At 35.9% G+C, this 26127-nt stretch overlaps 1 protein-coding gene across 7 annotated transcripts in view; it reads left to right on the forward strand.

Moving 5' to 3' along the window:
• dysc (whirlin protein dyschronic) overlaps positions 1–26127 on the forward strand; it is a 708896-nt gene that overhangs the window by 102845 nt on the left and 579924 nt on the right. For all 7 annotated transcript variants that reach the window (XM_081745580.1, XM_081745584.1, XM_081745585.1 and 4 more), the window contains exon 2: positions 20972–21869. In XM_081745580.1, coding sequence (XP_081601706.1) covers positions 21008–21869 — 862 coding nt within the window. In that variant the 5' untranslated portion in view covers positions 20972–21007. The remainder of the gene's footprint in view (positions 1–20971; positions 21870–26127) is intronic.

The following is a 26127-nucleotide window of genomic DNA, read 5'->3' on the forward strand; positions in this document are numbered from 1 at the left end:
TGAATACCAAAATACATATATTGAGTTCCAATAGAGATGGTCAGAAGCCCTTTCGGCTGATGCAATGATGGAAATTTCATTTTTATTTTTTACTTTAATTCCTGTTGAACATAATATTGATATGGGTAATTTTCAGACCAAGAGAGTCTGGTCTAAAGTACATGTCTAAGTTCATGTCTAAAGTACAACTTACAAGTGCAAAAGAGTGTACCGTCTCTCTCAAATCCCGAACATGATTCCGAGTACATGTTTTAATGGTAGGCCACATCCTTTATAATTCCAATGTTGCATAAAGACGTAAAGAAGAGACCAGATCCCTTTCAAGGGACTACTTCTGTTATATTTTCACTGTAATTGTAATCAAAAACAGATGGGCAAACATTAAAAAAATCTTGTAGTTTTCCATCCCTTAGTTATGCCGTGTAGACTAAAAAGAAACGGTGATGATGAAAATAAATGAAATTGCGGAATGAAGAAAGTGGAAGAACTCCCAGAAAACTCATACACACGGTGTTTGTCTACCACAAAGATCACTTGCTGCGAGCTGGAATCGAACCAATGGCCACTCAGGCAAACAATAAGAATAGCTGATGAACAGATATTACAAGTGGTTTGCGTTCACTGTTAGGAAAAGACAAAATCTGTATAAACAATACTTAAATAAATAAAGATATTCCAGCAGAATTGGTCTATTATTGGCAAAAATTACGTACTTTTTAAGAGCCATATATAGTTTTATTTTATGGGGTACAAGGCGTATAGAATTTATTCTGAAGTAGTTCGTTTTGTTTAACCCAATAGGATGTATTGATTGCTGTATGTCTCATCCTTGGACACTTTTTTGTTATTTGCTAATAACTTCGTAAAATTTAATTTAATAACTTCAGTTTCTCCTGGCAAGGTGGAATGGCGTAGGTAGGTCTGTTTTCGTTTATGAAAATTTATCAGCTTTAATATAAAATAAAGAGTTTACCATAAGCATAAAAAAATTCAATTTCGTATATTTTTTGTCGTGTTATTTTGGTGGCAAGGAAACTCACAACTGTCATGTATTATAAGCACACTATGAATAACAGTCATAGATAGCAATTATACGAGCTAAAACGCAATAACGTTATGAAAACACATATATTATAGACGTGAGAAACATTCCGATGAAAGTTTGTAAATTTGTGGATTTGGAGAGACTGAATGTGTACGTTAAGTCTCGTATCTATATATACTAACCATACTTCAAAAACTTCTCTATGGAAGGAAGAAAATTTTGATCGTCATTGTTGAGTTATGACGTATAATTTATTCAAAATCATTCATAAATGTAATCGAAATTTCGTCAAAACTTGAAAAGTGCGTCCACGAAATTGAAAGAAACATTCGAGGCGTTCAGAAGCTAAACCGAATAACTTCATGTTTAGTTGTGTTTCTTAGTTCTACACATTTTTGACTTGGAAAAGATACATTCTTGCCAGAGGCAATATCGATTAACTACATAGTATAACAATTTGCCACTAGAATGCGTAAAAGTTCTGATCACTCTCATTTAAATACATTGTATCTTAGTAACTAAAATGCTCACTACTGAAAAATCTTATTTGATGGAGTTAATCGGTTTGGCATCTAAACGACTCATTTGTCTCATGTTGTGTTACACATTTAATAGCAAAATGTGTACTTTATCCCACAATTTAAACTTAAATATTTTTTGAATAAATTACTTTTCTTAACATATTTAAAAATTTACTATTAATATAACACATATTACTTTGTATATCGACTTTATCCATTCATAAATAAATTTATAATTAGCATTCTTATTCTTTAACTTACAGAACTTTAATTGAATACTGCTGCGTCTGTCTTGACTGAGGTTCTAACTGCTGTGATAACATGTTTAAATACATAATCTCGAGCCAATTTTCTTCCAAAAATTGCTTCTATTTCCCATTATTAACAATTTTACAGCTGATTCAAATAAACCAGATGAAAAAAAAATCGAAATACATGCTAGTTTGTTAAGTCAAATTTTTCTTGCAGTGAAAATGGCTGTTTTGGTGTGTTCTTAAAAAATAATAATAATTGTTGTAAAAAGTACTTTTGCAGAAAATATTTTCATATATAGAAAACATACATACATTTTTGTTTGCAGAGAGAAAACGATAATATTTGTGTTTCTTTTTACGGAAGTATTACGTAATTTTTACGACGAATTGACAGTACTACCAGTGAACAATATTGTGCGTAACACCTTTTACAAGTGGCTTGCCTGTGATGAAATAATAATAATAATAATAATAATAATAATAATAATAATAATAATAATAATAATAAATTTACACCTATGCAACACCATGAACCAATGAATTATGAAATTTGGTTTTATTTTTCTGGCTAATAGTATCTTGGTTTTTACTGTAAAATGACTGATGTATCTGTATCTGTTATAACAAATATTGCAAATATATCCTTTCTGGCAGTCTCTCGGTTGAGAAGTCATATTGCGAGATCATTTTTCTCTATAAATTGATAACTGTCAGTAATGATTGAAGCAGATATTGAAATTAAATAACTAGCTAATCATGATTGTGGTATTAATTTGGCTAAAATTAATCTCTAAATTCAAAAGCAAATACTAAATCATGGCTTTATTATCTTAAAGAAAATATTATTCATATTATTTGTTTATACAGAATATATATATACATATATAAATCTATTTGTAAGTTTGGAAATTTATTCTGTAAGTTCGAAAAAGAAAAGGTAATAAATTTCATGTAAACCATATCAGAAAAAAAAATATGATGGGGAGCGTGACTTCCTCAACCATTAGTGGATTGCTCACACAGCAAAATATTAGCTTTGTAGTAAGTAAAATAAATTTTAGTATTCTATTGGTGATAAATAAGTAGTTGTAGTAGCTATGAAGTGAGTCTTGGCACGCATTGAATTTCAGCCATTAATACGAGAGAGCACAGACGAAGGTCTAAATTGGATCAATACTCCCATCCGGTTGAAATATCAAGGTTTTCTTCCAATGAGCCAGAAGGTCTCAACTTTGATGTTCACCAGTAGGAATTTTGGTTCGTTTTTTTATGTTTCATATTTACGTAAAACGAGCAACATCTATTTAGTCTGCATTTTTACATATAACCAACTACAGTGTTTAAAAATATAAACAAAGTTCAATATTAAAAAGTAAACAATTAAGCATACCATATTCGTGATACGCAACAATAACTTTCCTCTATTTTGTTTCAAATGTTTTCTGTACTCCTTTCACTATTTGGTTTCTTATAATACCAACATGTCCTGAACTCGTTCTATAATTAAGAAAACATTGGAAGTAACACTGACAGCTATGCATAGAGCTGATAGTGAGGAGTGACGTTAGTTAGACCACATCCCAGTAGTATTCTTAATATAATTACGTTAACACTAAATTGTTGTTTCAGAGTTATAGCAACGTATTTGGCACCCTTCCCAACTTAAATGCCGCGATAATATCAGTGGTTGTGCTCGATACACAAGTTCTGTTGTAATGGTTTGTCAACTTATCAAAACAAAAGCTATAGAGGTCATGGAATTAGGATTTGACTGTGATGCTTTTAGTGGTAAATTCATCCAAAATGAATTCAGGACCTAAGTTGTTTGGATTTTTCGTCTCGAGTTCTATCCTCAGTTATGAGACAGACTTCGACTGCTCTGAATCAACTTGTTAGAATCAAGTGATTAATGAATGAATGAGTAAGGTTGAATGGGGACATCAGCAGTGATTCAACTGATAAATTGAATTGTGCACGGTGTTAAATTCAAATGAGAGAGTACGACTAGTTTACGAGTGTATATTGATATTATAATTAGTGCATTTTTGTCAATGTCAGTATATATTAAATTGGTGAGTTTATTTCTATATATACAGGGGTTGGACAAAAAATCTAAAACGTTGCAAAAGTGTTAAAGTCATACCTAGTATGATGTAGGGCCTCCTTTTGCGTCCAAAATAGCTTGGATCCGACGTGGAATGACTGAATCTTGGTGTGTGGAAGTTTGTACCATTGTTCCTACAAAACATGCTCCAGTTCCTTAAGGGATGCTGGTGGAGGGTAACGAGACCAAACACCTCTTTCTAACCCAGACCACAATGGCTCAATGATGTTCAGGTCTGGTGATTGTGGGACCAGGGGAGGTGTGATAGCTCCTGGTTATGCTCCTCAAACCATGATTTCACGGTTTTTGCAGCGTGACAAAGTGCCAAGTCATCTTGGTAGATGCCATCATCATCAGGGAACAATATTTAGGCCATGGGTAGAACCTAGTCCCCCAAAATGGCCTCATACGCCTTAGCATTCATCATTGCATGCAGGGCTTTGATGGGATCAGCAGAAAACCACGATACCACTGCCCATACTGTAACAGAACCACTCCCATGCTTTACAGTTGGGAACAGACAGTCTATATCATAGGCCTGCGACGGTGTTCTCCATACGTAAACACGACCGGTTGTTGGAAACAAGGTTAAGGTCGATTCATCGGACCGCATTACGTGTTTCCACTGCCCATGAGTCCACGTCTTGTGGCTCTTGCAGCACTGGATACGCCTTTTCGCATTTACTCCTGTGACCAGGGGTTTGGTGATAGCGGCCCTGCCATGAATTTTCATTTTATGAAGTTCCCGTCGCACTGTTTTCGACGAAACCGTGTTCTTCAGGCCGGAATTGAGTTCAGACATAATTTTCATTGCAGTGGTCTTCTTTTTAGTTGCTACAATCCGTTTTAATGCCCTCCGGACTCTATCTGACAGGATTGTCTTTCGACCACTGTTGTGCTTTGCAGACGTCGTTTGCCAATGAATTGTATATGCCCTCGTGACATTGGACACAGTGCTTTTTGATACCCCTACAATATTCGTCACCGTTGCCACTGAAGCTCCAACCAGACGGGCACCAACGATCATGCCTCTTTGGAAGTCTGTCAGGTCGCCCATTTTTCCGCACCACTTTCACATCATGACACACACAGATGAACTGGTCACTGCTGACGGAAGAGGAAGGTCCCCATGATACAGTGAAAACAAAAAAACGAACGGCAACCGCAACACTTATTGTACAGTGGAGGGCCAAACTTACGTGTCCTGTATGAAGTGTTTTTAGATTTTTTGTTAAACCCCTGTATATATATTGATAATTGACATTATTGTTTAAATTGTGGTTCTATGAATATATATTATCCCCACATCCGTAAGGGAACTTTAAGTCAGAATTTAGTTAGTCTTAATCATTATATTGCATGATGACGCGATCATTTTTATGGCGTTAAAAAGTGAAGTATTTAGTCACTGCTTTAAAGATTAATATTGAAATTGTTGATTGCATAATTACTCTTCGAAGTTGTTATGTTGTTTTATGTTGTATTTGAGGAATATATATATATATGGCAAAGTATTGCATTATTACATTTGATTTTGCTTTCCCACTTCTGCTAATTGATATTTTCGATTATCAGAGTAATTATAGTATTGCACTTTTGGAAAGTATATTTATGACAATTATTTCTCTTGCTTTAATAATTGAGGAAATAACTATATTTAGAAGCAATTAAACTAAATTAGAGAGTTTTTGTTTGGTGGGGAATATTCTTTTTCTCCTCGACCAGTGACGTTGTGGTATTCAGTAACGGATACATAACGCACGTTACACTGACTATTAGCTATCGCCCTACATTTCGGTTTTCATTAGAGGAGATTGTGTTGAAACACATTTCGATCAAATGTGTTCTATTCCTCTTAACAAACTTTCCAACGGTCGTTGAGTGTGCGCGGGTGTCAATGGCCAAACACACGTTTCAATAACGAAAGCCTAAACTAAATGGAAATTACAAATGGGCATTTCACAGAAATATCTGTAATGCGGAATTTATGAATTCCCGTTTTACATTATATCCATTACATCACCATTGACTTCGTTGCATGACGGGACGTTTTGCCTTGGTGGATGATAACGCAAAATGTGTCACTACTATATGGAAATGTAATATCATGACGGTACAGTGAAGAGGCTCCAAACTATTAATCAGGTAATCATTTGTATTGGATTTCGTCCTTTTGTATACTCTGCCTATTGTAATTTTGCCATTACATGAGTAACCAGCAACTACCATTAAGCCGCGTGGAAACCTTTCTGCACATTCACTTACCGAATCAGAATGACATCTGGAATCACATGGACGATGGACGATGACTCTCTTTATCATATTTCGATAAATACATTCATAGCACAAATACACCCACTACATACGAGACATGACAGTCACTACAAACTTCTAACTTTTATCAGCAAGATGACTTTTGTATAGCATTCTACTGTTTGTCTCCCTGTTTATATATGAGGACCGGAACATATAACTCAAGACTTAGTCTTCTTTTGCAGATGTAAACCTTGTGTAATTATGCGGTTTATGGTCGTCTTTTGAATTTTCTGTCGAAATTAATGTTAATCTCATTAATCTGGTCTCTCAGTAATCCAAATATCAAGATGACATCATTCAACCTGGAACACTTAAGAATCCCACATATAGAAGACATCGAAGATATAGATACATTCTTGCAGTACATAATACTGCAACCAGATTGTTGTGTGCAACAACCAAATTGACGTTAGACTTTGAGCGCGGCTCTCACGTCGACCAACTCGTTTACAGCGACGTTGCCAGTGTTCTGACGTGGAAGTCCGATTCGGGTGACATGTTGTATGTTATTAGTCAGACGAGAATCTTGTCAACACCTCACAAATATTCTCCCACTTTCTTACTGGATATTTGACAGCAGTGCGTCTCAGACTCATTGATTCTCCTCTGGACACACGTCAATTTGGCTGCCACGTAGTATACAGCAACACCGACTTATTGCTAGTGAAGAAACCGTGTGAGAAAACATACCGCCGCCAATCATCTTCAGTAAAACAAAGGACATTGACGTGTTTCAAAACTGCTCGTAGATATAGAATTTAAAAGTTTAAGTATTGTATGCTGTACTATAGGTCTTGGGGTTCAGTTTGTGTAACTGTACGAGAGGTGGGTGAATGATAGAATGACTTTAGTTACAGACATGAAAGTTTCAAGCTATTCAACGTATTCTCCCTGAAGGTCAACACGCTTGGCACATTGTTGCTCCAACATCTCCACCCTCTAAAATATAAAAAAGAATGTTCTTCAACTGCTATAACCTTGTTATCACTGCTATTTTTTCCTTTTAGAACTTTTTAGTCGGGGAAAGAGATAATAAACAGAGAGAGAGAGAGCAAAGTGTGGCGAGTAAGGTGGGTAATATATACACTGAAACCCGAGGTCCTTATTCATTGTTCTTCCAGTATTATGAACAGGAGAATTGTCCTACAAAAACAACATACCTCTTCTTAACTTTCCCCAGCGCTTTTCTTTAATAGTGTTATTTAACTGAGCTAGAATATTGCAGTAATATTCTGATTATGGGTTGTCTCTTTGGAAGATAGTATGATAACAAAACACCATCCCCACCTCAGAATGTTGAGAATCATCTTGCTTGCTGATCTCTGTGCTTTGAATTTCTTTGGCTTTCGAGATCTTGAGTGGCGTCACCCACATAACTGCTGTTTGGTCTCAGAATCAAAGTAATGGAACCAACTTTTAACCTGGTTCAGATAATCGTCCTTAGAGTTCACAAAATACCTCAAAATCCACCGAGAAGATGCCACATGTTTGCGTTTCGCATCAGCGCTCAAATATTTGGGCACTCAATTTGCGGAAAGCTTGTGAGTAGTTATTGCATGACTTGGCCGCGTTTTGGACTTTGACCCCGACCTTTATGACGTCATAGGTCAAAGGTCAATGACCTTGGCCCGGGGTCAATGACCGAGGGGTACCTAGGACCACCCCCTCTAAAGTTTTGGCAGGGGTACCTTGGCCCACCCCTAAATTTTGGCAGGGGTACATAGGACCACCCCCTTAAATTTTGGAAATTGCCAAATCTAAAAATTTGGTATGGTAGCCTAGGACCATAGTATTTACCTCTATCAGTATTGGGGGTCTATGTCGTTCCCTTTCATGGGTAAAAAATTGCCAAAAATTCAAATTTCGGGGGTTTTTGACCTAATTTATCCCCTTTGATGAGGTGTTATTACCCTATATGGTTATATGGACGTATACAGGGGTCCATTACCTTTTAAAAGACATGGGTATATTAATGCACCCCTTGAAAAATTTGGGAGGGGTACCTTGGCCCACCACTTAAATTTTGGAAATTGACCAATTTAAACATTGGATATTATAGTACAGGACCCTAATATGTATTACGATAAATTTGGGTGGTCCACCTCATTTACTTCTAGGGGTACAAAATTGCCAAAAATATAAACGTAAGAAATATGTTGTACCACGTGTTTGGTTTTTGGTCCATTTTATCCCCTTTGATGAGATTCTATTACCTTATATGATTACAGGGGTCCATTTCCTATCATAAGACATGGGTATATTGTTGCACCCTTCTTAAATTTTGGCTATGGGGGTCCACTGAAATTGTCCAATTTAAGCATAGTATAGGACCTCAACATGTTTCGGTGGTCCTATTGTCAAAATTTTAAGTACAACCACGTGTTCGGTTATTGACTCAATTTATCCTATTTGATAAGGTTATAAGGTATGGACGGGTATCCCCTTTCAATTTGGTAGGACCCTTCGGGTGTAGTACAGTCACGTGATCGATGATTTGGTTTTGATGCCCGACGAGGTCCCTGGTCAATGTTCTCTAGGAATTAAGTGGAAACTTTGAACAAGATTCTTGGCATTTAAAACTTTTTTTCAACTTTTCAAACTAAAAAAAAATCAAAACAAAAATTGAAACGAAAACTTTTAAACAAAAATCTTGAAACTAAAAATTTTTCAAAACAAAAATTTGAAACGAAAAATTTTGAAACGAAAAAATTTGAAACAAAAATTTTGAAACGAAAAATTTTCAACAAACAAATTTGAAACGAAAAATTTTGAAACAAAAAATTTTGAAACAATAAATTTACAAACAAAAATTTCAAACAAAAAATTTGAAAAAAATTTTTTGAAACAAAAATTTCAAAACAAATTTGAAACGAAAAATTTTTCAAATAAAATTTAAATCAAACAGTGATCAGCTTTCACGGTTAACCGTTAAACTTTATCCGGTTTTTAACTATTCGATTAACAAATAAACGGTTTTCAACTATTCGATTAACAAATAAACGGTTTTCAACTACTCGATAAACAGATAAACTGTTTTTTCCTTTTCACACCAGTGAGTGCAAGAATTTACAAACTAAAACAACAAAATTTTGTACTCGCTTTAAATACGCATCATTTTTGAAACAAGGTGTTAGTGTTCATCATGGATACACAGTGGAAACATCCATTTACCTGTATTCTCGCAGGACCTAGTGGGTGTGGAAAAACGTATTTTGTGAAGCGATTACTGTCACATCTCCCAACCATGATCAATGCGAAATTTCGTAAGATATACTGGTATTATGCAGAATGGCAAGACGTGTATGCAACAATGCCGGTTCCAGTAGAATTTCACGAAGGACTTCCACGAATGAAAGATTTTCAGCCTCAAGATGGACCACATTTGATTATTATTGATGACCATATGCGAGAAGTGAATAGTGATATTGTTGATATGTTCACAAAAGGATCGCATCATCGAAATATTAGTGTGATTTTTATAACACAAAATGTATTTCATCAAAGTAAAACAAAATAGAAATATGAGTTTAAATTGTTCGTATTTGGTGTTGCTTAAAAATCCACGTGACAAGTCACAAATCAAGCATATGAGTTATCAAATCATGCCTGAGCATCCACTGTTTCTACAAGAAAGTTATGCAGACGCAACAAGAAATCCACATGGCTATTTACTGATGGATCTTAAACAAGATACACCCGATGAAATGCGGTTTCGTACAAATATTTTTCCCGACGATTTGCATCATTATGTTTACGTACCAACAAAACATGTTTAAATTATTGTGCATGTGAAAAGAATGACTTAGTCTGTCACGATGTCTCCTACAGTGAAACACGCTGATCTGCTACGTGCTCTGCACAAAGCTAAACCAAGATTGCGTAAAGCTATTATTGCCAATGCAGACGCTTCATTAATTCATAGTATTTGTGAATGTTGTTATAATGTCTTAAAAGGCAATGTTCCACTGACAAGTGCGCAGAAGTCAAGATTAAAGCGTTACAAGAACACGCCCCGCTATCTCGTAGGCAATACAAAATCATTGGATAAAAAGAAGAAACATTTAGCCGTACAACAAGGAGGATTCTTACCTGCATTACTTGCACCTATTGTAGGAAGTGTGTTATCCAGTATTTTGTTTAAACAATAAACATCATGGAACATAGCAAGAAGATGGTTTTAGTGCCACCAGAAATGCTTGAACGAATGCATGCATCATCAGTCCGTGTGAGTGAAAATCGAGAATCTAATCTCGATCGTGAAATGCAATCTATATTGAATACATCGTATCCAAGTGATGAAGAAAAATGGAATCAGTACAATAGAATATTACAGAAATATCTTTATGTGATACGTAAACAAGAAGAACCAATACCACTTACAATTACATCAATGAAACCTGATAGTGGCGTCCCGAATGTTGACGATAGCACGAAACAAGAAATTTTAGCCGCAATACCACAAATGTATCGTAAGAAAGCCGAACTACTATTCCGTCGTTTAAAACAAGATGACGCAATTACGTGGGATCATAAAGGAACAGTGTACATCAACGACAATAAACTACATGGATCCAATACTGTAGATTTAATGTGTGATGTGACTCGACCGAGGAAACATTCTAATCCTCAAGGCTGGGAATTGTTTTGCAACTACCTTGCATCGTCAAACACACCTCAAGAATTGATTGGTAATCCACGAAGATTAAACTATATTGTCAAGCATAATAGTACAACAGCATCTGAAGGATCTGCACCACCAAAACCGGCACCTGAATTATTTTCTTCCGGAGAAGAAGAAGAACAAGAAGATGATGATGATGTTTTAGAAGTCCGACCAAAAAGAAAACGTATCATTCCACAATGGTCAACGTACAAACCATGAACAAAAAGTTGAAATCCATTTATTACAATCCAGCACACCCTGCATCATTTTCTACTGGAAAGAAATTATGGCAAGCCACAGGAAAATCTATACCTCTAGCCAAAATAAAACTTTGGTTAAACAAACAACTTACCTACACGTTACATCGTCCTGTACGTCGTCGTTTCCGTAGAGATTTTTATCTTGTCAACAATATTGATGATCAATGGGAATGTGATTTAAATGATTTACAATCACTTCAAAACTATAATGACAATTACCGCTATATTCTTACAGTGATTGATGTGTTTAGTCGGTACGGGTGGGTTGTACCACTAAAATCAAAAAGTGCCGAGGATATAGTGAATGCATTTGAAATGATTTTCCAGGAGAGGAAACCAATTGTGCTACGTAGTGATCAAGGAACTGAATTTACCAACAAGACAGTACAAAAGTTTCTCAGGAAACACAACGTGCAACATGTTACAACAAAGGATCCAGATATTAAAGCCAGCATCGCAGAAAGATTTAATCAGACATTGGAACATCGTATGTGGAAATACTTTACCAAATATCAAACATACAATTACATCAAAGTATTGTCTTTACTTTTAAAAGCATACAATGAAAGTCGGCATTCCAGTATTAAAATGGCACCTGCAAACGTTTCTCAGGACAATTTACTGGAGGTGTGGCATAACTTATACGACAAAAAGCTACAACGTTCAAAACAAGATATGGATTTATCTGTTGGTGATACTGTTCGTATAAGTAAAACAAAACGTATCTTTGACAAGGGTTACCTCGAGAACTGGACTTGGGAAATATTCAGAGTAAAAGCCATTGTACCAAGAAACCCACCAGTGTATCGACTAGAGGATTTAAATCATCAACTCATCGATGGTGTTTTCTACAGAGAAGAATTACAACCAGTACCGCTCCCTTCGACGTTCCTCATCGATAAAATATTACGTACAAGAACAAAAGGTCGCAGAAAGGAGTATCTCGTCCAGTGGAAAGGATATCCTTCCTCATTCAATTCGTGGATCCCTGCAACTTCATTGAAGAAGAAGAAGAATGGAACCTGATCAAGATTTTTACGTTACACTTCCCAGTAATAGTTCCATGGATTATTTTCCAGAAAATACATTGACTTCATATATTACGAAATTACAACGACGTGTAGAGTTTCGCCAGAAATGGGATGTGGCAATTGTAGAGATTCATTATCCACATTCTTTGCTGAACATTAACAGTAAAAACAATAAAATATATTACAAATCATCAAGTAGTAATGATCAGGAACCATGGAAGGTTGTGACGATCCCTGTACGCTATTATAACAATATACGGGATCTTATTCATGCAATTAATATACATCATAAAGAAACCAATTTATTTATATCTCATGACGCAACTAATAATATATGCCTCATAAGACATCCCAAAAAGGAAATCCATACTTCTGTACAAATCTCACCAAGTGTTAGTTTAATGCTTGGATTTGAACCGAAAAGTGATTTAAAAGATATGAAAAAGGGTCAATATACATCGGATGTACGATTAGGCTTACCATCACGAATGTACGCGTATTGTGACATTATTGAATCTGTCATTGTTGGAGATACAATGGTACCCTTGCTACGAATTGTCAACATGGATCCTGTGAATCATACTTTTAGAAGTCATGCAGTACAAATCTTTAATCCTGCACATTATGTTCCGGTGGAAAAAATGAATTTTGAGCAAATACAAATCGATATAAGGGATAGCGCAGGTCATCGTATGCCATTCACCTTTGGAACGGTGTGTACAAAACTACATTTCCGTCCTCGTCGTCATGACTGATCCGTATTTGCAATACTACCAAAAACAAGCGTTATCCGGTATCGGCAACGTCTATGTTTGAAGTCCCTATCAAGCAGGACATGGCATTGGAAGTTTCCTTGGTGGCTTATTTCGTTCAGTGTTACCACTTGTGAAGCAAGGAGCTAAAACTGTGGGAAAAGAATTATTAAAATCAGGTGCCAATATGATTAATGATGTTGTGATCTCGAATCAACCGCTGGAAGAATCGTTTCATCAACGTATGCAAGAGGCAAAAACAAATTTACAAGAAAAAGCTAAAAATAAATTGAAAACTATGCTGGGAAGTGGATATCATAAACGAAAATGGGATGACTGCTCTCAGTTTGAGGTTGACCTTCCAACGATCAACAACATCATCTATCCTACAAAGAGACGTAAATTATCACATAAGAAGAAGAAGAGATCATTGGCATCGTCATCAGATATTTTTGATTAATTCAACGATGGCTTTCTTACATCATCAATCCTGTGAATGTGTAAAAAGTGAATTTGACATTTTTTCAACATTACCCAACCAAACCAGTGTTCTGGACAATCGTATTATTGGCTACAAACCAATTAGTTCAATAGCTGAAAATTCACCAATAGAATTTGTAGTGAGTGGTAGCAGTGATGAATATATCGATTTGCCACAAACCTTATTATACATCCAAGCACAAATTGTGAAACCAGATGGTTCCCCCTTCATCAATACGGATAAAGCAATTGCACCTGTCAATGATTTTCTAAATGCTATGTTTAGTGAAGTACAAATCTACTTGAACAATAAACTGATTTCATTTCCGTCACATAATCATCCATATCGTTCGTACCTGGAAAAACTGCTCAATTATAGTGATGGAGCTAAAAATACACATTTACAAACAGCAATGTGGTTTCAAGATACGGCTGGTCATATGAACGCAACCACAAGTGAGAACAAAGGATTTCAACAACGCTATGAACTGACAAAAACAAAGTATGAAATTCGATATGATTGGACATCTTCATTGTGACATTTTTAATCAAGATAAATTTTTAATTCATGAAGTGGAATTACGTGTGAAACTTATTCTTGCAAAGCCAAACTTTTGTCTCATGGCCGGTGAAAGTGGTGTCAATGCAAAAATCAATATTCTAGATGCATTGTTGCAGGTGAAAAAAGTCAGCATCAGCCCTAGTGTCAAATTGGCACACAATAAAATTTTACAATCTACACCGGCAAAGTATCCTCTGACAAGGGTTCAAATGAAATCATTTACCATCCCGAAGGATATACAATCCAAAACTATTGATAACCTGTTTATGGGAACATTGCCAAATCGTATTATTGTAGGATTTACAACGAATGAAGCACCCAGTGGAACTATTACCACCAATCCATTTGAATTTCAACATCTAAACATTAATTTCTTTACATTGTACGTGGATGGAAAAGCTGTACCTTCAAAACCATTGAAACCCAACTTTGAAGAAAATCTCTACATTTCATCGTACCACACATTGTTCTCAGGCTCTGGCATACATTTTACCAATACTGGAAATACAATTTCAAGAGCCGACTACAAGAATGGATATACACTGTTTGTATTTGACCTAACTCCCGATTCTTCTGCTGGAGATTGTCACTATTGGAATTTACAACGACATGGAGCCATCCGATTGGAAGTTCATTTCCAAGAGAAATTAGCAGCACCTGCAAACTGTATTGTGTATGGGGAGTTTTCCTCACTCCTAGAGATCGACCACCAGCGCAACATTATCCTGGACTTTTAAATTACAAGGTACGTATACGTTATGTATCATTTCCATTCACGATGTTGAATACATTACAATTAGCTAGTGCTTTAAACGGTAGTTCATTGTTCAAATCATTTTACCGGGGTATTTGCAAGCGATGAGTTGCCCTCACGGATTTCTCTTCCTCTGGCAATCATTGTAAATACAGATCCATCTACAAAACTAGGAAGCCATTGGATTGCAATTTATATTGATAATCGCGGTGTTGGAGAATATTTTGACAGCTATGGCCTTCCTCCTTATGTACCACAACATGTTGCATTCTTAAAACTCCATTGTATGTACTACAAATATAATAATAGCCAAATGCAAAGTCTTGGTTCAACTGTATGTGGCTATTATGCTTATAGTTATTTGTGGTGTAAAGCCCAAGAAAAATCTCTGCGTGAAATTCAATATTTGTTCACAACAGTACCCACGGTTAATGATCGTAGACTGCTGCAATATACCTTCCAGGTAATTTTATCATATTTATCATTGTAAGTGTATTTGTTTTATCATCATCTATTTCTATACTAATCATCTTTTTCCTCGTTCTTTTTTACAGAATTCACAATACGAAGCTTTGCAAACGGGTGCTATGCTGCAAAACATGGAAACAAATCATTACAATCAAGAAGAGGAGGCGGTCTAATGAAGAAACCCAGCTCAATATGCAAATATTGTCAATAAGAAAGAAAAAGAAGAAACCAGAAAAATGAATAAAATACAATTTATCCTTATTTATGTGTTTTTATTGTCCATTCCATCAATATGATACATACAACGTTATCAGATTCTCTTAAAGAACTGTGCGATATAAGACGAGAACCCTGGGCAAAGTTTCCACTTAATTCCTAGAGAACATTGACCAGGGACCTCGTCGCGCATCAAAACCAAATCATCGATCACGTGACTGCACTACACCCGAAGGGTCCTACCAAATTGAAAGGGGATACCCGTCCATACCTTATAACCTTATCAAATAGGATAAATTGAGTCAGTAACCGAACACGTGGTTGTACTTAAAATTTTGACAATAGGACCACCGAAACATGTTGAGGTCCTATACTATGCTTAAATTGGACAATTTCAGTGGACCCCCATTGCCAAAATTTAAGAAGGGTGCAACAATATACCCATGTCTTATGATAGGAAATGGACCCCTGTAATCATATAAGGTAATAGAATCTCATCAAAGGGGATAAAATGGACCAAAAACCAAACACGTGGTACAACATATTTCTTACGTTTATATTTTGGCAATTTTGTACCCCTAAAATGGAACGATGTGGACCATCCAAATTTATCATGATACATATTGAGGTCCTGTACTATAATTCCAAATGTTTAAATTGAGCATTTTCCAAAATTTAAGGGGTGGGCCAAGGTACCCCTCCCGGGGTGCACCAATGTACCCATGTCTTATGATAGATAATGGACCCCTATACATGACCATATAACCATATAAGGTAATAGGACCTCATCAAAGGGGGATAAAATGTACCAAATACCAAACACGTGGTTGTACTAAAATTTTGGCAATTTTGTACCCCTAAAATGGAACGAGGTGGACAACCCAAATTTATCATAATACATGTTAGGGTCCAGTACTATAATACCAAATGTTGAAATTGGGCAATTTCCAAAATTTAAGGGGGTGGGCCAAGGTACCCCTCCCAAATTTTTAAAGGGGTGCACAAATATACCCATATCTTATGAAAGGGAATGGACCCCTATATATGACCATATAACTATATAGGATAGTAACACCTCATCAAAGGGGGATAAAATGTACCAAATACCAAACACGTGGTTGTACTAAAATTTTGGCAATTTTGTACCCCTAAAAGGGAACGAGGTAGACCAACCAAATTTATCATAATACATGTTAGGGTCCAGTACTATAATACCAAATGTTGAAATTGGGCAATTTCCAAAATTTAAGGGGGTGGGCCAAGGTACCCCTCCCAAATTTTTAAAGGGGTGCACAAATATACCCATATCTTATGAAAGTGAATGGACCCCTGTATACGTCCATATAACCATATAGGGTAATAACACCTCATCAAAGGGGATAAATTAGGTCAAAAACCCCCGAAATTTGAATTTTTGGAAATTTTTTACCCATGAAAGGGAACGACATAGACCCCCAATACTGATAGAGGTAAATACTATGGTCCTAGGCTATCATACCAAATTTTTAGATTTGGCAATTTCCAAAATTTAAGGGGGGTGGTCCTATGTACCCCTGCCAAAATTTAGGGGTGGGCCAAGGTACCCCTGCCAAAAATTTAGAGGGGATGGTCCTAGGTACCCCTCGGTCATTGACCCCGAGCCAAGGTCATTGACCTTTGACCTATGACGTCATAAATGTCGGGGTCAAAGTCCAAAACGTGGCCAAGTCATGCAATTACTACTTTGTGCATGTTCAAATAATCATGGTTTATTGACCAGACACGTTCTTTGGACATGTGCAAGGTTTCAGGAATTGCTTAAAGTGAAATTCATCTGTTACTCAAAATCAGCTCGGGGCTGCGGTGGCTCAATAGTAGAGCGTTTACCTATGATGCATGGGATCCCGGGTTCAAACCCTGATCCCACCAAGTGAACTTTATGGTGGACAAACACCGTGTGTGTGTGTTTCCTCGGGGTTCTCCCGTTTTCTATAATTTTCTTCATTCCACCATTTTATTCATTTCTCATCATCACGTCTGCTTTAGCCTAGCCGGCATAAGCGTGGGAGGTAAAACTCAAAGATTTCATTTCATTTTCAAAATCAGCTCATGAACCTGATCCACTTTTTCCATAGTTGACACTGACATTGGCCACTCACATCTCCCACTGTCTTCTGTTGAAAAATTTCCACAAGTTGAAAGTTTGAGCATAAGTTTTTGACAGTAGAGTAAGCATGGCAATCTGCAAGCAATATGTCTGGTATGCAACCATGGATTTCTTTTGGCGACTTTTGCTGCAAGAAGAACTTCATAACACCACAACACTGTTCCTTGGGAATTTCACATTTGACTGCACCATGATTGAATTAATGACCTGTAGAGAAAAGAATGTTAGTGTTACGAACATCTGCATCCTAGCTGGCACTTAAAATATTAATGTTTCAATTGCAACGAGAGGTTTCAGGGTGACATGTGCAGAACAAGGTCGGGACGAGAACTTATAGCCTCCCAGTAAATGGTAATTCTGACTAAATCTTTATCATTCGATTGTGTGTTAAATTGTAGTTGTAGGTTCACGTAAATACGTGATACATCGAAATATAATTTAAAATAAGATAAATATTTGTAAAAATAATGCTTTCTTTACTTAAAAAACATTAACAAATAAAATAAACCAAATCGTACTAAAAGTAAAAAGAAAAATCTGTTTTCAAGAAATCTACTTTAAGAACGTCTATTTAAGCATGAGATAAAGGAAAAACAAAATTGAGCACTCTCATATATAGCCACTTGATTTACATGACAATTGAAGAATTGTTTTAAAAAAGTAAGTTTCTTCAAAACTTTTTTCTAATTTTCTTTAGTACGATTTGTGTTATTTCGTTTATTTTTTTAAAAGAAAATATTTATAGAAAAATATATATATTTTTACTTTTTAGTATGATTCCTTTTACTTCGTTATTTTTCAAAAAAGTGTATCAAAAGTATTTTTATTTTATTATTGCTTTTTAAATGTGTTATGGAAAAACGTCAAAATCTGACATTTTGTTTGAACTTGTGAATGTTAACCCCTACGTACTAGATAATCTCGCTTTACATACTAAACACAATAGATTGATTGATAGTTAAGGGGGACGTCAGTATCGTGGGTATTTATCCCCGTCATGTGAATAATGAAATATTGTATTGCCGTGCGACTTACGTCCCTGTGCAAAGTGACATTATTGTATGACGTTGATAAATGTTCTAAAGTTGCAGGATTGAAGAACATGGTTGAACCAAGATGAGTTAAGAGAAGCATATAAAAATTAATCACTCTCAGAATCTAGCACTTTTGCTGACTCTCAGCCTCTCTGTGCAAGAAATGGTCAAATTATTGAGTGTACATGTTAACATATCTCAAGTGTTTGACTGATTGTTTATAAGTGATAATGCAATATCAAGATACTGTATTTGAAGCTATCGAACAGGAAACAGAAAACATTGTACGTACTTGGTTTTATTATAACCTCAAGATATACGTACACTTTTCACTTTTAGTTTGGATAAAAACAACTTAGAAATAATAGAGTGTTTTCAATGGGCTGCCATGAATTTACGTTTCCTTCATTGAGACTTGGAGCATTATTAATGTCTGATAATACTTTTACATTTTGTTAAAAGCTATATTTTATTTTTTAAAGAAATATTTTCCAGAATAAACTAAATTGTATTATAATTTTAAAGTTGATTTCTGAATATAATTGTCAAATTTTCTCTCTCGTATTCTTTTGTTGGTTGACTTCAAACTGACGTATTAATAGCGGAACTTCAAACTCAATTGCCTGTAGTTATCTCTCAGTAACTGACAACTTTAAGCCCACTGATAAAAACCACAAACTACTTAGTGCATATTCTCGTAGAAGATAATTATTTAAGTTCTGTGGAAAATTCACTCATCTGTCATTTAGTATCTACAGGATTAGATTTAGAGTATTTACTTTTGCAAAACACTTTTTACTTATGGAGTATTGAAGACGTAGAAATAAAGGATGAAATAATTGATGTTTTACTTGCTAAGAGACACAAGCATGTTGTTTTCTTTGATTTTGTACCAGCTGGCGTGGTGAAATGCCGATTTATCCATTGATTGGAGTTTATCACCCATGTGAATGCCAAGACTGTATAAGATTAGACCAACTGGTTAAGGTGGCACCAGTACCACCATAACGCGTTCAAAGTCTCTCCCACTGGGAATCAAATCTGGGACCTCGTGCACCAAAGTCGCGTGTGTTAGCCACTAGACCAGAGGGGAGTGAAGATCATTACTATTTTTTTCTAATCCAGGCAACTATACCCATCTTTCACCTCCAGATAGATATCGCATTTTATGGTGCATCTACACTAAATTGAGTTTGTCAGCTTATTTGTGTCTGCAAAACACTTGTCAGCATTTTGCTGGAGTTCATACCGATATCAATGTTTACTCACAAATATGCATGTTAGCAACAGAAAAGTTGATCAACATACGTTGTAGTGTAAAGTAAGTAATTATAAAGCCTTTTCCAAAGGTTTCTTTTAAGTAAATATGTTCTCCAAAGATTTCTTGGTTGACAAGCTATTGCAGTACCTGAATGTATCGATAGTATTAGCAACTCATCCAAATTAAAACTGAACTACTAAGCCTAAACGTGATAGTAAGTCCTGAATAACAAAATAAAGTTAAAACCTTATCTCCTATAGATTAACGAGAAAACTGATTTGAAAGTTTTACATAATATACGGAAAGCTCCTGCAGGAATTCTTGGTAGGCAAGTATGCCTAAATTTGTAACAACGAAAGAAAGATTGCCATTACGTCCAAGCATATTCCCGAAGAAGCACAACACTACACCACGTAAGCCTATTTGCAAGTAGAAACAAAAAGAGCACCTTTAACGGGTACCAAACACATGAGTAAGGAGTTCTGCATTTAAAGCTTTTATTTTAACATAGCGAAGAAGGCAGTCGACGCTAATTAATTATAAAAATCAAATAAAGGGCAAAAATATAATGATCAGAAATATACAAAAGTGTGTTTTAAATTGCACTTTATGGGCTTTCTTGAGAGGCATTTTTAGCAGGAAAAACGTAAATTTGTCTTCAGAATCAGGTTTCAGGGCTATACTGCCTTTTTAAGATTCAAACTACGAATTTATTACTTAGTAATTCGAAACCACTGCTCACATGTTGCATATACTATATTCCTTTTAATAGTGTATATTACTGGCAGTTTTCTTCTTACGAGAATTTTTACTTTAAGTCGTTTTGGAATTCAGACTGGCTAGAAGAATATAAACATAAATCGAGCGAGAGGTATAAATGAATAAGGCAAGGCGCCCTAATAGTTGTCAAATTTTCTGGGAACATTACAATGGAGGAAAACGCAAAATCACAAATACAGTGTTCTATTTAAATAAGGACAAATATCTAAATTTGCTAAATTAAATTATTGATTCAAATTATGATAAAGATTTACAACTATCTAATCTTTATCATATCAAGTATTGTATTCCTTTACTACTATACATTTTTAACATCTTTTCCAGGTGCTGGAATGCGTGAGGTAGTGTGGTTGTGACGAAATGGAGGGCTGTGCAGGGATGTCGGGAGAGTGCGTGGACGAAGAGTTCTCTGTGAACCGGGAACTTGAGGAAATCGCTCGTAAGAATCAGTTTGGGGGAAATTATGGCCGAGGAAGTCCCGCTAGACGGCGAAGTCCAACTTGTGAAGTTTGTGCTGGCGGTAGCAATGAATCTTTTTGTGTTTATTGTGGACGTAGCGTACCCCTTAACAGGAGGTATCCACCGCATTGTAGCTCTTGTAGTCCTCACCGACGTGCGGCACATAGCCTCGCCAACGGTGGGCTAGCCAAGGGCTACGAAGCGGAGGACGTTTCCAGGTATAGAAACCCAGGTGGGAATGCCAGGGGGCGATCGGGACTTTACTATTCACCTCCGGGGACTTCTTATACGATAGTTGAACGACCCGTTCCTCTACGAGAAATAGGTTTCAGACCAATTAGACACGATGAAGCCAGTACCTCGTCACGGCAGTACGCGGAACTACCGCCTTCTTCCTCCTCTTCGACGCACCATAGTTACAAAACCCCAAGAGGGACTTACCTCGGAAGTAGCGGTTCAGGGCCAGCCAGCACTCGTCACGGACGACACCAGAAAAAAGAACCAATATCCCCAGAACAAGTGATTCAACTATTAGGTTCTGGGAAAGACACTAGACGAACAGCCAAATCCCCCTTACGAAGTCCCCCGTCCCGCTCCCATGTAAGTCCCCATAGAGACGAACTTCCGTTACACCCTGACCAGCGAGAGGTTGGGGTTCAAAGTCCTCCTCTACCAGAGACAACAGTTCGGACAGTTCACATGGTGAGACCTCCGGATTCAAGCCACGGATTTGGCATCTGCGTGAAAGGAGGGAAAGATACGGGTGAGTATACAAATGGAACTTCTCATCTTCTTTTATCACTTAATTTCGTTCAATTATATATAAGAACATTTGCTTTAAATGTTGCTGTTTGTTTAAGTACCGCTAAACTATTCAAATTATTGTATGATTTTGTAGTTTCTTCGCTTTGATATTTTAAATATACAACGATATTACTAGTGGTTTACATTTAGAGCGAATTATTTATTGTGACAACAGCTTTAGTGGCATGTGTATCAGAATCATTACAAAATGATTTATCTGCTGTAAAGTATTTCGCAATTTAAATTTTTACTCTTATTACTATTAGCACCAGGCGTGTATTCAACTGCTTCTTGAATAGAATCAATCTTTCAGAAAAACAAATTAAGCAATGTTAGTGTGAGGTTATTAGTAACTGATACGAAACTATGGTGCGAAACTATGAAGAGTAATGAGATCTTATGCTAAAGGCTTACTTTTACTGCCTGCAATAAAATCCTAGATATTTCAGTCATGGAATTAACAGTTAGTGTTAACACTTCTATTACTACAACGTTGAACAATAATTCTTGCAATGTTCTGTTACACAACATATCTGCATTTATTGCAGTACAATGAAAGAAGGATACATTCAAAGTATAGCCTCTCCTGTTTAACTGTCTGCAACCAGCGTTCTATCAGTTCCTAGATTTCATGTTGACACCACGTCTTGTCTTTAGAGGCAAATAAGTCAGTTAATGTTGTTTCCACTTCCTGCCGGCTGATGATGTATCATGATTTCAGGCAGTGCGTCATAAACCGAAACATGTTGTTACTGAAGGTCGGACTATATGTCAGGTGCGACATCAGTTTGATGTTATCAAGTTCTTGAATTTTTTGTTGCGTTCTTCTGTTGAACAGGACGTGCTTTCGGTTCATCAACGCACGATAATGTTGTCGTAGTGCAGTGTATATCCATTCCAGTTGTTAAGAATTAAGGTCAGCATTGAAGGTACGACCGTTAGGAACGAATTCAAAGTGAATCACTCCCTCTTAACTCCACTACAAATAGAGCATCAGCCAAGGAAGCTGGCCCTTGCTCAACCACCGTTTTTACACATTAGGATTACGGAAAAAACACTCACTTTTTTATTACATGTGACAATCTGTTTCAGAAAACGTAAATCACGTTTGTCAGTAATTATCGGCACACATCCACTCTCCTATGGGACTGAGCTGGGTTCATCTCATGTAGCGCAATGCGTGAGTTTCTGATGGTTTTCATGAGTTTATAAAAGTGACAACCAAGTTGTTTGACAATCGTCATTTGCTGGTGGATGGAATTTCCTCAATGGTGTGTCGTATGACCTCAGAATTTGTTACCATGAGGTGGGCAGACCTTAGCTGATTTTAAGCATTTTTACAATATGCTCGAAACTTCTAATACCAACAAGTTGCTGTGCTAGGGTTCACTGCATCTTCCTCTTTTGCACGATAAATATTTTGGGTTGCTACCGCAGCGTTATGCTCAAATTCGTACTCATACAGTAACAGTTTATGTATCAGACGTTGTTGAGTACTCATGGTCAATGTCGCTAAAAATTGACTGAAAATGCTGACGGAATAGCGACTTCCGTGTTAACTTGTCGGGTTGCCACACTACCTCTTGAGACAGTTTTACCTTATACTTAGGCTCGTTTACGGCGTATGCATGCTTCTGCTGTTTCTCTTGTTGAAATACTGCAAGATTCATGACTAATCCTTGTATTACACTACTGCTACCACTACAACTATTATTAATGAAAATATTATTAACTTTATCATGTCATATTTAATTATACAATTTCAAAATTCAGAAACAGCATATTTGTATCATCAACAGACCCGCAAATGTTGATCTGACTCATTAGTAGTTTAGAGTTTTTGAATGTGTTTTCAGAATTTGTAGATCATGGGAATATCTTGGTACAGTGTATTTAAAATGTCAAAGGCACTCGAATTCCTTTCCCATAGAGGAATTACTGTATTACCGTATAACCTAGTGTAGAACAATTATCGTCATTCCATATATGATTTAGTTAAATGCATTACTGTGTACTCGTGAAAATGATATGTGTAGTAGTACGAGGATTAATAAAATTAACTATTAACTATGTGACAAAAATTATATAATAAAACAAATATAAGAAATTTTAAAAATTAACAAATTGTTCAATTTAATCAATATATAGTTAAACAGTTTAAATATTTTTGGCTGCTCCGTTGACTAGATTAGATTATTTCTTGCGATTTACGAACCATAGCCTGAGAATCAGCAAAGCTTAACACACAAAGAGTACTTAGGTATGAATCATACACCTTGCTCCTAGAATAAGAGAATTATCTAAAATAAGAGAATTACACCAGTATTGTAGAAGCATTATTTTCACTTAAAACTTTTAACTAGTTGAGACATACTGATTGTCAGAAACAAAAGAACATACAAACCTTTGAAGGCAGAAATCATGTTTAAGTAATAGTATAAAGTTGTTAATTATCAAATAATAATAATAATAATAATAATAATAATAATAATAATAATAATAATAATAATAATACAACGAAAATAACTACACATTTTTTATGCACTAGAACAGATATACGTGATATTATATTACAAATTTCAAACATTTTCCAGGCTACCAGATCTATACGTATGATACGATATTTATCATACGTATAAATTGAATTAGTTTATTGATTAAAACGTTACATATTTATAACAATATCCTGTACACTGTACCAGATAAAACATAGTAATTAATTCAAAGGAAAGGCATGGAGCAAATTCGAAAAAGAACATACCTAAGTTGTGATATTAACTTGAGTGTTTTAAACAGATTTTTCCATTGAAATGTTATAATCTTTCTTCTTCTGAGATTTACGCAACTTGAAGATAAATACTCAGGCACAATTTGACATTTTACAAAATATACAAGTAATGATTGATTCAAGGTTAGCTTTGCTTTTTATCACCCAGACTATTGAGAGGAGATCTACTGTTAGTGCATATATCCCAGGTAAATATCCTCAATGGAGCTCAAACCCGAGCCACATGTGTAAAACACAAAAGTATTATCTACTTGGTAACGGGAAGACACTTAATTCAAACAATAAGGAATCCATTGAGAAGTAGATCCATTTTTTTCCAAAATGTATTCATATTTAATGTAATGCTCCATTTTTATGACCTTCAGGATAAAACAGATAAATGATAAATGGAAGGGTTTGATTATGAAATGAGAATCTCGGAAGAAACGGGGAAACCCCGAGAAAACGAAGAAACACAATGATGTCCATCACAAACTCTCACGAACTGGATCAAACCAGAGGAAGTCTTTGTTCTGCATCTCTGGACCACTGTGTCCTCCTTGCCGAACCCATTGAAGAAAATGATTTAATGTTAATCACACACTTTATATTTAATTATGATTATTTAATAGTTACAAGGTAGTCATCACAAAATATAACAATATTTTATTCGTTCACAATCAGAATTACATATAAAAATGCATGTGAAGGATTAGGAGCTTTACTACCAGATTTTTATTACATATCATCGTATGAGAACTAGAAGAACGTAACTCCATTTTCGAAGGTTTACAGGAGATAGGAACGAAAGTTTTTCTCAAATACATGTTTAAATAAGATGGTAAACACATTATTGCATAGCCGACAATTCATGACAAAGTCAGGTTTAATAACACTCAAATGACATCAAGCGGGGTTTCGGAACTATGTTCAAAATCCAAGCAAACAAAAATCCTATTCTTGGAGTTACATTTCTCTGGTTCTCATACGACGATATAAGAGACGCTCTTTTGCTTTGTCAATTGGTAGTTTTATGAAATCTGTAGTTAGGTATGATACTTAAATAATAACCAGTTGCTCCGCGTAGCGTAGTAGCTAACATTCTCGCCTTTGGGCCCGGGTTCGATTTCCGGTGGGGATACTCATCGAAAAGTGAAAGCTTTTTCAAGCCAGCCATCCTGAGTGAGATTTTCGCTGGGTTTCCTATTTCATATGAGACAAATGCCGGAATGGTACCAAACATAATACTCCCAAGCCGCTTCCTTCCTTCCCCATTCATTTCCATCCTCTCCAATACCACGGGGAGTGTAATTGTTGAGGGGCGTGAGGGCTAACATGTCAATAGTTGCCTAAAGCCCAGAAATCTAATTCCTAATCCTAAATTGTAACTAAAGTTTCCAGTTACATATGCAACATATGACATTACTCTTGTTTCTAACCATAACACTAG

The sequence above is a fragment of the Thermobia domestica genome, chromosome 2, assembly GCF_964235325.1.
Source record: "Thermobia domestica chromosome 2, izTheDome1.hap1.1, whole genome shotgun sequence".
In the NCBI taxonomy this organism is placed as follows: domain Eukaryota; kingdom Metazoa; phylum Arthropoda; class Insecta; order Zygentoma; family Lepismatidae; genus Thermobia; species Thermobia domestica.